Here is a 13,562-nt window from a genome sequence, read left to right as displayed (position 1 = left end):
GCCACTCTAATGACGTGGTCCAATAGAGAAACTAGAATTCAACACACTTGGGGTTTTTATCATCATCCTTCTCTCTCCCCAACCAGAGCAGAGGTCACCAGCCAGTTACAGAACACAGTGCAAGCAATCACACCCATCAAAATAAAAAATCAGCATTAGAAATAGGCTGGGAAGGAGTTACTCTGCCTCACCACATCAGCCCCCACAACCTGGCAACACCAGGACTCCTCAAGAAATAGACTGGGCAGAGCTTGGGGCATGTCAAAGATGTGTCCTTACAGAGGTGGTGATGAGCTCTGCATTCCAAATGTGAGCCAGACCTTTTTAACTCATCTTTTGCCCTCACTCTGAACTCATATCAATTCCTATCTTCCCTTCCTTCCCAATTCAGGGCTCACCAAAATGCTGGTGAGTCTGGCTGTAACCCTGGAAGAAGGAAACTGTAATTCCCAAGTCCTAAAATAGCCCATGAAACAGTCCTTTCCAACTCAGTTTCCAGAACACACTTCTGTTGTGCCACATGTTTCTAGCCCCTCACTGGTAAGTTTTACACCAATTGCCACATCTGCCTTTTTTTTTTGAGGAGGCATGTAGTGCCCTCTCCTGGAGGGAACCAGCCTGGGAATCAAAGCCACTCGTGCCCCAGCTTCCAATAAGTATTTGACACCTTCCCTGCCACTCTCCACCTGCTGCTGCCCTCAGGTTTCACCTCCTGTGGTTCACCACATGCAAGGAAAAGCCTCACACTACTTCCCACTGAGCATAGTTCATGGAGTGAGAAATCAGCAGGAAAATGATGTAGAGAGTGTAATGCCTGGCAAAGCTTTTCTCAAAGCCTTTTGGAATTCTGAATGTCTCTTGCAGAACATCTTGCACCTCAAATTTTTCATCAACTGCTGTTTTGTAGATGCTACTGGTCAATATTCACTGCAGACCACTAATGCTGCAGGGATGGGAGGTCTTTTTCTGGCTTTTTATCTTTTTCTAGGGTATCTGGATTTAAGGGGGTCCCAGAAATAACAAGTAAGAAGTTCCAAATGTGCAGGCAATGGCACAGCAAACTGGTCTTACAAAGGGTTTGATCCACACTGATACGAACAGAGGAAAAGGTTATGCCAGAGTAACCCACTGGGTCCCAGCTCACTGCTCAGCTAAAGAGCCCATCAGTTGTCACCCACTTCCCTTGGCCTGCCTTTAAACTGCTCTTGTACCTGCAGGTTGCTGCTCTCCTTTAGATGCATCGTTATATCAGTTTTCTCTCTGGAGATTTGCTGGAGTTCCAGGTGTGTGTGTGGAGAAACAGCATGGAAGTGTGTGGGAAGGGGGTGGGCATTGACCTTTCTTTGATTTTTTGTTTCTTTACCTTTTCGCTACACTTTCTGATGGTGGATGTGAGCTCACTCACTACCATATCCACACACTTCAGACTTGGCTCCTTCAACTTCTGCACCTGCTTTTTCACTATGGCTTCAAAAGCGAGGTCAGGCGTGAAGAGACCCGTTCTGCATGGCAGGGGAAGGGTGGGAGGAAGCAACGAGGAAGAAGAAAGCAAAGCAGAGAAAGAGCAGGAAGGAGGAAGAAAGAAGGAAGGAAAAGGGAGAAGAGAGAAAACACAAGGCAAAATGAGAAGTGAGATTTTGGTTCATTCCATTAGCTTACTGAACCAGGTGAGCATTGCTATGGGGCCTGTGCACTGCCAAGTATCAGGAGAGTCTACAGGCAAATGGAAGTGGCAAAGGGGGAATGAGGTAGGAGCAGCTGGGCCAGTGAAATGGTGAGCTGTCAAGAGCAAGATGAGTGAATGGAGCCCCCAGGGATCAAGTGATCACTTCCTGAAGGAAAGCTTCTTGGGATTTCAAGACAAAGCTTCTTGCCAGTGAGCCACTGCCTCTTTTCCTAGACATTCACCATTTCTCATATCTCTTTATCTTATTTCCCTTTCCTTCCCGCCATGGTTATCTCCCCCTCAAGTTTTCCTTATTTCAGCTGCAGGAAGCCTGAACAGGAGCCAGGCTAAGACCTGCAGAGGTCTATCACTTGTATCTTGTTTTGGCAGAACTGAACCAGAGTCTCTCAGTTTCAGGGATTCGGACAAACCACTCCACTTACAGAACATATTTCATCTCACCCACCTTCCCTGCAACATCAACCTCCTCAGTAAGAACAGATGTACCCATTTAGGAAAATGCAAACATGCTACAAGACATCCATAGCTATACAAAGCACCCATTATACCTGCGGCATCAGACCCAACACAGGCCTGCTGTGATTTATAAGGAACTATTAATTTCCCCTGATATTATGTGGTCTGTGTTCTCAGTGGCTCCACTCAGGAAGAACAGAAAGTCCACAGAAACTAAAGTTACTAAAATATAGCCAGGATCAATCCAATTCAAGACTACTGCACCCAAAAAAAGTTTTTCAGCACTTCTTTTAACACTTCAGAGCTTCTACCAGGATGTTCTTTGTTACACAATCTGAGTTACTTGTCTTATCATGGGCCATTACTGCTTTGCCAGTACTTTCAGGGAATAACATCCCCTTGGCATGGGAAGGGGATACTACTTTTCTAAAGCTGCAGTTTATAACCACACCTGGGGTGCCTGCAGCTAACAACAAATCCTGGGATGGCTATAAATAACCACCACTTCATGTAAATCAGGTATCTACTCCTTCACCTCATCTTCCGCATCTCTGCAGATAACACCTGCAAGTCCCCAAGCAACACCAGTATTAAAACACTCTTCAACACATATTATGAGATGTACAACCACTCTGCCTTTTAAGCAGCAAAGAGCTGGAATATATTACAGGATGTGGATTCACCCAAGGGTCTCTCCCTAGGTGCCAACAATGCCCCTTTTGAGCAAAGCAAGAGCATTTCCAGAGTTCAGTTCACACCCTCTGACCCAGCAGAGGATTCCTACTAATCCAGCTGCCCATCTAAGCTCAAGTTATGCTGTTTCCCCCACCAGACTTCGGGGGAAATCTGATTTTTTAAAAAAATTAGTCCCCTACAGTACCTGAGTATCACCTGAATGACAGTATTTTCTTTCTTCATATACAAAATAGTAACTATGGCTACTAGAGCACACACAGCGCAACTAGAACTGAAGTCAACCATGAACACCTTAGCAGTAGGATCCAAGTTGAAATGGAATCCTTTATTCCTGAATCTGTGACATTTCCCCTCCATCCATGTGGTCTTTTCTCCTCCTGTATTTCCCACCCTGCTGTACCCACTACCTGATCACTTAGGAACTGCTGCCTTCGGAACAGATGGTTTATTCTAAAACTGTCAGTAAAAAGAGGAATGAAAAAGAAACAATGAAGTAAGAAATAGTGAAGGAAAGGATGCAATGGGAAAGAATCAATGGGAAGTTTTGAATAGCAACTGATGGATGGAGAACAAATCAAAAGAAGCTTCAGAGGGCATGAAAAAGGAGGGCCCTTCTGATCCAGTTAGCAGGTGACTCTGGATACTTGGCAGCCCGAGGGCCTGTGCTTACCTGTCAACAGGCTCTAATGGCAATTTTCTGGGTGCTTCCCACAGTCACACACCCCAAGAGAGGACAGCAGGACAGAAAAAGGAAGCTCCTCCAGCACTCTAGAAACCTGAGCAACCTCTCACTGCATCCACTTTGCTCTCCCAGTCTGTCCTGGCGGGCAAAGCACGTGCCTGCACACCTGAGCCCTTCTACTGAGGCTCCTGGCCCTAAGGACCAGGCACTTGTGCAAGGGATGGCAAGTGTTACCACTTGGGCACCTGTCCCCACCCTTGCAGAGAGGGGGTCAGACTCTGTGGAAACCCCCTGCAGTGCCCATTTACCTGCACCTGAATAGCCAGCGGCGAGTCCAGTTCCCAGTGCCCACCTAATCCTAACTGAGGTGCCTTTTCACCAGCACCCAGCCCAACCTGAAGCAGCAAGTCATAGCTGAGAAGATGGCACGAGTCATCTTATCTTGCTCTCTTTCAACCCCAACCTCATAAACAAAAGCTGCCACATCCAAAGGGCAGAATCAAGTCAGATTCCCTCCCCTGACCCCAAAAAATACCAGTATGGATCCCAAAGGGCAAAGCCTGATGCCCTCTCTTGAGAGAGAGAGAGCAGATGGACCCCAGAGGCTGATGAACATTTCTAACTTGCTTCTTCTCAGCCATGTGCTGCCATTCCAGATTAGGATATGGACCAAACCAGCCAGAAACCAAGCCAAACACCACAGCAACGTTTCCTTGAGATACAGCCCACAACCGTAAGTGCTGTAGCTCTGAATTTCAGCCCCATACATCCCCCAACAGCTTAACCCTCTAACTTCTACAAGAACAGAGAGCACAAAATTTAAATCCCAGCTCTAAAAGATTCACAGAGCAGGGCCATGGCACACATCCCACAGTGCTTCCTTTCTGTTTGGCTTGTTGGCTGGATCGCTCCAGGCTGGCTCTGCTCAGGTCTAGTCATGCTGAGGAGGTGGTGAAAACACCAAGTGTGGCTGCAGGCAAATCCCTGCCCAGGTCACGATGCTGCACCGCAGCCAGCGAGCGGGTGGAAGGTGCCAACTCCATGCTGCCTCTGGTTACCTTCTTGGTGCACTGTCTAACAGTATTGATTAACTCCGAAATGACCATGTCCACGCATTTCAGGCAAGGTTCTTTAATCTTCTTCACCTGCTTTTTCACAATGGTCTCAAAGGCCATGTCAGGTGTGAAGAGACCGGTTCTAAACACCCAGGGTGGGGACAAGACAAGGCAGGAGGGGGAGAAGGGGCAAGGAGAATGTCACAGCGTTACACACACATCTCGGAGCAGGCACCGCCATCACCAAAACCCGGGACATTTAGGCTGGAAAGTGTCATGTCCCCTGGACAAGCCATGACTGGAGTCCATGAAAAATGAGGGATGCTTGGCACTTCCCAGGAAGGAGGTGCTGAGGGCAAAATGGATCTTAGCTGGACAGCTATGGCCAGGTTACCATTTTACCTCAGCCTAAGGGTGGCAGGGGCTGACCCCTCCACAGTGTATTTGACCTCAGAGTTGTGCAGGAGATGAGGCCTGCTCTGGAAGATTTTCTTGATAGTTAGGACACTGACACCTCTGACGCCCTTTATCAAGTTCAGCTGGCAACTGACCAAGAGAAAGGAATAAAAATAAATCTAGGTCAGTGTTTGTACACATCCCTGTGTGCAGGAAGGGCTCCAACAGGCACCTTCCCAGGAGCAGCACAACTCGGGGTCTCAGGGCTGAACTTTCTGACAACTCACCTTCACACTGAAACCTGTTTGCTAACTATGTGGGGCCAGTGGGACCCTGGTGATGGGCACACCAGTGCTCCCTCGGATCTCTAGGGGAGGAGAGGCTCTGTACCAACACTTGTTTTGAACAACTAACTGCTAGTTAATGTGAAAATCAACATTTTAGTTTTAATTAAACAAAGCAGTAATATGGGGTTGTATCCCTCTTCCTACCCTTTCATATGTGAAGGCCCAAGAAGGACTGAAAAGATGTCAAGTTACCCAGGCTTTTACCTTTTAGGCTTCTGTGACTCCCACATGGGAAAAGAAAGCAAACTCACTTGAATGATTGTCCCTACTCCCAGATTCAAGGCAGAGGTTATCCCTCCCTTTGGCTGACCTACCGTACCTCTGAAGTCTTCAACTCCATTTGGAAGGTCTAGAAGGATTTACATGGCTTTTCAGCCAGAGCTCTGCCTAGTGCGTGATACATGCCTGATACCGTGGATGTTCTTGATGGCGTAGCTGATCTCCCGCCGCAGCTCCTTCTCATCAAACTCCATCTGCACCAGGACAGAATTCCATCAGAAACTTTATGACACTGATTTGCATAGCAGCACACAGCAGCAGACTTTGCAGAGAAGAGGTCCCATGCCAGCACTACCATGTGACACATGAGATACTAGCCCAAGCGTTGGATACAGAGTCCAGCCATAAAACTGCTGTGGCCAAAGCAGGACACCCTGGACACACGTGAACAGCTAAGGGCTTCCGCTTACAGATGCCCCAGCTGCTCTTAAGGAGCTTCTTTGAGATAAAGCACTGAAGCGCTAGATGGCTTTCTAAAGCAAATTGGTTTGCCTCACAACATTTAACATGAGATCTTGGCAGTTGCATTTTCAGTGAACACCACAAATGGATAAACCATTTGGTGTGAATTGTAAATCTAACACAAGCAAGGCTATTTATTTCACTAGAATGGCCTCATCTTATTCAAATGTCAAAAAAAAAAGGAAGCAGAATGCAAAAACTAATGAAGCAGAAAGATCTGGCTCTCAAATCTGTTCCACCTAACATTAAAAAAAAAGATTTTCAGTATCCCTCTTTATCAGGTTAGTGTACTTCACCATCCAAGAAAAATGTCTTTCAATAAAAATCCTCTTCCACTTTCAAGAGGGGAGTACAGTTTCTACACTATTCCCACCTCTAGGCCATTGATAGGGGACAGACAGAAGTAATCCCAGGTATACCTAGAATTCTTCTTCCTGCTTCTTAGGTATCTATTAGGCCAACTTTAGGTCCAGTCTGATGCTAAGGAGCAAGGAAGTACAAGTTTCAGCACCATCCCTTCTATATGAAATTCAGTCATAGTAGCTTTGACATGAAATATCTGTGAGGGCATTCAGTCATTGATTTACCATTGGTTGTGTTAAAGTGATTTTTCACACTTAATTTAGCATTTAGGAATTAAGCCAAAGAAATATTGTCATTTAGTTCAGAGAAAGTTAAGTTCTGTAACAAGAACAGGGACAGAGGGAAGGGTCAGCACTATGGGAAGGTCCCAACAAAGAAGACAAACAAGTGAAAAAAGGTGTTAAAAGGGAAAACCATGAAACAAAGCAGCTGAAGAGAAAGTCTGCTGATGAAAGATAGCAAGAGGAGTAAGGAGGCAGACAGAAGTAGTAACAGATAACAGGCAACAAAAAGCATATCTCAGCAGCATGGGGAAGCAGTACCTTCACCAGTTCAAAGGGGAAACGCTCATGGAAGATGCGGTTGATCCGAGCTCCTCCTGACAGCTCATAGGTGTCAATTTGGTCTCCAGAGCCTTCAATGCGTTTCTCAAAGTCCACAGCAAACTGCTGGACCATCCTGAAAGAAAACCCAAGAGCGTGAAGTGGAACTCATCGCTGAGCAGTCCTTTCTAGCAAGGGACACTGAGGCCACTTACTGAAGCAGAGCTTTGGTCTTTCGAGCAGGGTCATCAGGACGAAAGTTCTTGTACTCCTCCACCTCCTTCTCAATGGAGAGGAGCTGGCTCTGGAGCTTGTTCCGCAGCCCTGGCAGCGTGTCACGGATGTGGTTGGTCAATTGCTGCACAAGAAGAAGGTTTAAGACGACAGTAAACCTCTAGGTAGTTACTGGGAAGTTTGCTGCCTCCACACTACAAAACAGATGAAAGCTCCTCTCTGTGTTCAATTCTTCTGTGTGGTCCTAACAAAATGTCTACCCCAGGACAAATACCAGTTACGAGCTGAAGGTATTCCCCCTCCCCAGCTCCTGCCTATTGCCCCCCTCTACTCTTCACCTTCCATTTACCTTCTAGTCTGGTGCAAAACTCCCCTCCACACAAACCTGCTGACTCAAACCCAAGAATAAACTTGACATACAAGTATTAGCATTTGCTATTTACACAGAGGCAAAGGCTATTCTGCCTTCAGATTAGCACACCATTGACACCCAATGTAGTGGTAAAGCCCTTTCTAAAAAAAAAAAGGGTGAAAAGGCAAGGTGGAAGGAGCCAAAATCACTCATGGGGCTCTAATAAGAGGGTTTTCACAAAGCACAGCTGCGGGAAACTCCAGTTTAAAGATGAACATTTGAATAAGGAGAAACAGGAAAGAGACTCTCTTCACTTCAGAGAGTATTTCAAGGGAGCAGAGAGGGAAGCAACAGTAAATTGCTACTGTATGAAAAATACGGATAAGGTAGCCTCAATAAACGGGAAATGACTATCAGTATGCCATAAATACTGAGATCACAAGAATTTAGAAGGTATCTTTTAACTTATCCAGAAAGACCTTGCATCCTAATAGTGCATATACCACGAACCAACTATTGAATTTAAAAGCGAAAGGATAAATGCTGTGCTCTCTCTGCCTTTGGTGGGCAAGCTCCATTATTGGCCTCAATGTATTTCACAGCCAATGACACCAAGGGCAGCAGTTCTTGACTGTGGACAGTACCTGGTTCAGTACTTTCTGCAGAAAGGGGGTTCCCATGCGATCAGCCATGTGTCTGTAGGCTGGGTGGGAGAGAAAAAACTTTCTCTCTGCAGCCAGAGCTGCCTGAATGTCCTTCTTGCCATCTATGTCCTTCTGACTTCTGTTGACCACACCAATGTAACCTGTGAGAGTGGGGTTAGAGATCAGATGGTTGCAAAGATGTAAATGAGACTCAGACTTGAGAAGGAAGTTACTCAGCCAGCAGCATTACAAAAGGGGAATTCTAGTGGCAACACATTATTAGGGGCAATTGGAAGAGTTTAAAATTAGAATTTCCTTGAATGGCCCAGCTTCTGACATTTTGGTGTGCAGGACAAAAATGGGTATGGAACAGAGAATTAGCTTATTTATTACTGCTCCCCAAACACAAAGCACACTCCAGTCTCATTTATTTCAGACTCTCCTGTTATGAGTCCTTAGCACAGGTACTTTTGCCATGGCCACAGCCATGTATCACAGCCCAGAATTATTTAATCTCTTTACTATAGCAGCAAGAGGGGTGTTTTAGACAACTTTCACAGCTTGCCTTATTGAAAAGAAAGTAAAGATAAGAGCATATGGTTGTGTTTCTGCTAGGACTACATATCAAGGTATAAATACCTAAAAAGTTCCTGTTAAACAGCATGACTGAGCCTGGTTCCCCAACTTTTCTCAGTTTTAGCTTGGAACAGAGATGGCTTAACCACAAGTTGTAAGAGATGTTACAGGAAGGGGATGCACTGGAGGAAGAGGATGAGGGCAGGACACCTCACAAAGGGAAAACAGAGGAAGGAGATCATGGACAAAGCATGAGGAAACATACCCCTACGGAGGGGAAGCAATTTGTTTTCTAACACATCTCGTGCATCAGTTCCTTCATCCATAAGATCCAGCTTAGTGATGACCCCAATGGTGCGTTGGCCTACGGAAAAAACCACAAACATACTTGATCAAGCAAACAACTCATGTATTATTTTCTTCTGTTCACAGAGGTTACAGATTGCCCAACTTAGCTACTCAAGGGCTCTCACACTCACACATTACGGCTCCCATCACGTACAAGAGGCCACAAGAGCAAAACAGACAAAAATCAAGACCAGTTCTCAGTTGTATCCTGCTGAATGCACAAGCTATGCCACAGCAGAAAAGGATTTTAGAGCATATTTTCCTAGTTCTTTCTAGGCCAAATGCAGATGATTAAAGGAAATGAAATTCTTCAACTCTTCAGAAATGGGGCTTAGACAAATGAAGGAAAGGGGAGTAGCAAAATTTCTACTACAGCAACTGCTAGTACTCACTAATACCTCTCACAAGAATGTTTGTTGGCAAAGATGCATCCCAAGACAACAGACATGAGCCACAGCTACTGTGCTAATCACAGCCAAAGGAAAATCAGGCCATTGTCTAGTAATGCCAGGATAAATTAGGAGACATTTACCTTGAGGATCCACCTCCTTTGCGATCTTCAGGGCATCAGAATTGGCCAAATCAGAGTTGGCTGGGGATACTGCCAAGATGAGGCAGTTCTCTTTGGTGACAAACTGCATGAGCATGTCTCGGATCTGGAACTCGATGTCAGGGGGCTGATCCCCTACAGGGACTTTTGTCATACCCGGCAGATCCACCAAGGTCAGGTTCAGGACTAGACACAGCACACAGGAGTTAGCATAAGGGATTGTTAAGGCAGGAATGTTCTGGTCTTTAAGTATCACCTGTAGTTAAAGTGACTCCAATATATCACAGGGGTTAAGAGATGCACACACAAAAGCACACAGAGCTTTCTATTCCCTTCTTGTTACTGCTCAGTAAGAACTAGTTGCAGGTTGTTTCTAGTGTGATTGTCAATGATCTCATCACCCTTCCCTTTAAATCACTTGTTTTCACACTGATAGGAAAACTGTGCCCTCAAAGTCCTTCCACAAATGCTACACTGAAGGGGAAAAGACGACAGTACTTTGTTTCCAGTTCATAATGGACTGGAGAGCCTTCTAGAAGAGTTGGTCCCACTGCACTAGGACTCACCATGGGGAGAGTAGACTCGGAGATTAATGGGCACAGGGGAAATCCCTTTGTTGGAGCCAGTAACACGATCTGTTTCAGCCTCAATCTCCAAACGGACCTCCTCAAAATCAGTGAACTTCTTTCCTTTGCAGTGGAGGAACTCACCATATTCTATTTAAATAGAAGTAGAGAGCCAGAAATAGTCACCGAAATCAGAGAAACACTCAAAAGTATGATGAAAGCATCACATCCTGAAGCACAACACAACAAAACACAACTGAAGGGATTAAGTCTGGCAAGGGCCTTTCCTGACAGAGTCTGCAGGTTGGAACAGAAGTTACTGCAGTCATATTTATGTGGTCAACATCTGAGATAGTTCAGTTGAGCCCAGCATCTTCACAGCCCAGCTTCTGTCTCAGCAGAGCTGGCATCCTCACTTGTCTTCAGCCAAGTAATAATCCAGGACATTCCCTGTTGATACTTACCAAACTTTGCATCCACCTGCCTGTGGCAGCTGTGGCTTCCCCAGCTACACTGGGAGGTACCTCGGTATCCAGGACTCGGAGTACCTCTGTATTAAAGTGCTGGGTGTAAACAACAGTCTCACTACTTATGAGAACAGATTCCAAATCTTGAGAGGAAAAAAAAACCCAAATCATCTCTTGACATGGTTTTGAATTGGCTGGTGGTTGAGACTTTTTGTATCAGTCCTTGAACAGGTTAACCACTACAAGAACCGTCTGTTCCAATTTTAAAGCCACCTAAAAGTTACATTGTCTTCTTACTGTACATAAAATTTTTGTCAGGTAAACCTATCTATCAAGCACAGGAAGAGTACCTTGAAACATTCACTTGTCAACTCCTAGATGAGATCTTGACATAAATTAAAGGGTAATTAAAATATCCTACAAGTAAGTAGCAAAACCAGTGAACTGCCCAAAAGACCAGCCACAGAACTCTCAGATCTTTCCTCTACAGACCCCACTGTTCTCACACTGGATTTTTGTACATTATCTCACCCCCTTAATCCACTACATTTTCAGCAGGATCATCTGGCTTTTAGGTCTTACCCACTCATGAGAGTCACAGCTGCGTAGGCAAAGGAAAATTATGATGTGTGTGCATGGAGCCTTGAATAATAAATTAAAACCAAAACAAAACATTAAGAAGCATTTTGCTTCTGGACACTTAATGCATCACATGTTAAACAGGCAAAAAGGCTGCAGGTGTTTTTTCCTGAGGAAGATTCTTATTTCTTTTCTCTAGTGAGCAGTGCCACTGATCAAATAATACCTTCCTAACACAGCAGTCCAGCTGGACACACAGGGGAAGGGAGCTCACATACCTGTGCTGGCATTTACCAGCTGCAGGACCAGTGGGCGCCTGGTTACGATGCCAGATCCACGTGGCAGAAAGTCCCTGAAATGAAACAGGAAGTTTTGGATGAGTGAGTGATTGTTTCCTTCCCTTTTCACAGCTTTTCTGCCTATATAAGTATATATGGGTTCTAAGAGAGAGTCCCAGCCACGAGCACAAAGAAGTTTAAGGCATTAACACAAAGTGCTTCTCCTTGAGAAGGGCAAGAGCTTGTTCTGAAGTAGTTTATACTCACAGCACAGTCCCTCTAACCATGTCTGTGACAGCACAGCTCCTTCAGCTGAAGTTCCAAGTTAACAAGCCCATTTAATACAGCTGTCTGTGCTTCCATCAGAAAGAGAAGTTGAAGCAGAGCCAAAAAACTAGCGTGCCTCCTTTTGACAAAAACAATTACACAAATTCACTCACACCCTGCACTTGGGGCTTGAGAAGACACCACATTGTCCCAGTGTGCAAACACCACGTGATACAACTGAGAAAATAACCAGCAGCCAAAGGCTTGTCTCCACACAGGGTCTCTCCCAGCTATAACTACTCAAGATATCAGTATTGCTAAGGCAAAAGCAGTAGTTTCCTTCTGTATTTACATGAATCCTGAATTTTTGTGTACTTCAAGTAATTTCAAGGGAAAGCAGCCTTTCACCAACATTCTCCAAATGCTGGCTTAGCAGCCACAGCCCACCAGTTCTCCTCTGCTTTTCCTTTTTTCCAATCCAAAGCTAGGCGTGCCCACTGCATCTGCTGATGACCTTGCTAGTTTGTGGCCGGGTTTTCTAGTACTTGGCTGTTCATGTGGCTCTTCAGGAGCCACTGAGCAGTTCTGAAAATATAATCAATTGCTTCCTTGCCTACTGGGAGAAGCATCACTTCAAAATATGTTTCCTACAGCATGAATATAGTTTTCTCTGTTAAAAGAAGCCCTGCCTACATTGGCAGGGTTCTGGCAGACGATCCTCCTTCCCTTCATAGCTGTGGCAAGGAATAATTTTGCTAATTCAGGAGTAACTATTAACTCTGCTGAATGAGAAATCCAGAGCTCTCCACTTTGCGATCTTCCTCTTACTCCTGCATGAACTTAACACTGACGAAGTCCACGAATATGAGAAATGAGTTTCTGTTTTTACACACCAGACAAGGCCTTGAGCAGCTCTGTCTCAGCTCCTGGTTTGGCCACTCATTTCCTATGTAACCCTATGCAAGTTATTCTGCTTCTCTGTATTTCCATTTCCTCAGTTATAAAAGTAATTCTCCATCTGTGGGGATGTCAGAATAACTTGGTAATATCAAAAACTGGAGAGCAGGTTCAAGTAAAATGAGTGTAAGGAGGCACCGTACATCCTCTAACATCTCAAAAATATCACCTGTTAATTACTATGTCAGGAATAATGGAACCTCTGGTACAACTTGACCAGTTAAAATTAGACTGAAACTCATTCTCATTATTTTAGACTTTCCAGAATTATAAAGAGTTAACTGGGGATTGCCTTTCATTTGTTTTTCAAATCATACAGCTCTAGTTTTTCCATTCCAGTGGGATTAACCCCAGAATCTTTAAGACACTGAGCCATTCTAACAGTTTTCTGCTATCTCAGCTCCATTCCTATAGATGCCTGTGGTCGATATGTGGAAAAGTCCTATCCTTGCATCAGTTTTTAGCATAACACATCCATTTAAGATCCACTGAATTATTTTGAACTTGTACCTGAGAAAAAGGAATCCTAATACTACAGATTCCCTTTCCAGCACACCGAGACAGTCTTCTAGTTATTGGTTTCCAATTTGCAGTATCAAATCTTGCTTTACTGTAGAAAAAGGACCACTTGCATTTATAAGCATGAAATCAATAGGAAGCAAGATCCTATTCATGCTGGACTATGTTTTCCTGAATCCTTCTGCTTTGCTTAATATCCTGATTTCTCTACTGTCCTTATCATAGCTACTAAGAAAAAAAAAATCTCAAGACAAAGATAG

General features: G+C 44.7%; 1 protein-coding gene across 19 annotated transcripts in view; it reads right to left on the bottom strand.

Annotated features, from left to right (window-relative positions):
* DNM1 (dynamin 1) overlaps nt 1–13,562 on the bottom strand; it is a 66,379-nt gene that overhangs the window by 31,016 nt on the left and 21,801 nt on the right. For 15 of the 19 annotated variants that reach the window (XR_004244095.1, XR_004244094.1, XR_004244091.1 and 12 more), the window contains exons 2-10: nt 11,560–11,633; nt 10,236–10,385; nt 9,652–9,855; nt 9,037–9,135; nt 8,196–8,356; nt 7,181–7,323; nt 6,966–7,101; nt 5,725–5,792; nt 4,580–4,718 (exon numbers count right to left, since the gene is read on the bottom strand). Coding sequence is in view for 12 of the 19 variants with exons in the window: in XM_032130990.1 (XP_031986881.1) it covers nt 4,580–4,718; nt 5,725–5,792; nt 6,966–7,101; nt 7,181–7,323; nt 8,196–8,356; nt 9,037–9,135; nt 9,652–9,855; nt 10,236–10,385; nt 11,560–11,633 (1,174 nt within the window). In the remaining 7 variants the exon portion in view is untranslated. Of the gene's footprint in view, nt 1–1,363; nt 1,503–4,579; nt 4,719–5,724; nt 5,793–6,965; nt 7,102–7,180; nt 7,324–8,195; nt 8,357–9,036; nt 9,136–9,651; nt 9,856–10,235; nt 10,386–11,559; nt 11,634–13,562 lie in introns of all 19 variants that reach the window. The other 4 variants (XM_032131001.1, XM_032130991.1, XM_032130997.1 and 1 more) reach the window with 1 other exon arrangement.

This window comes from Corvus moneduloides, chromosome 21, assembly GCF_009650955.1.
Source record: "Corvus moneduloides isolate bCorMon1 chromosome 21, bCorMon1.pri, whole genome shotgun sequence".
In the NCBI taxonomy this organism is placed as follows: domain Eukaryota; kingdom Metazoa; phylum Chordata; class Aves; order Passeriformes; family Corvidae; genus Corvus; species Corvus moneduloides.
This window is presented reverse-complemented; position numbering and strand designations above follow the sequence as displayed.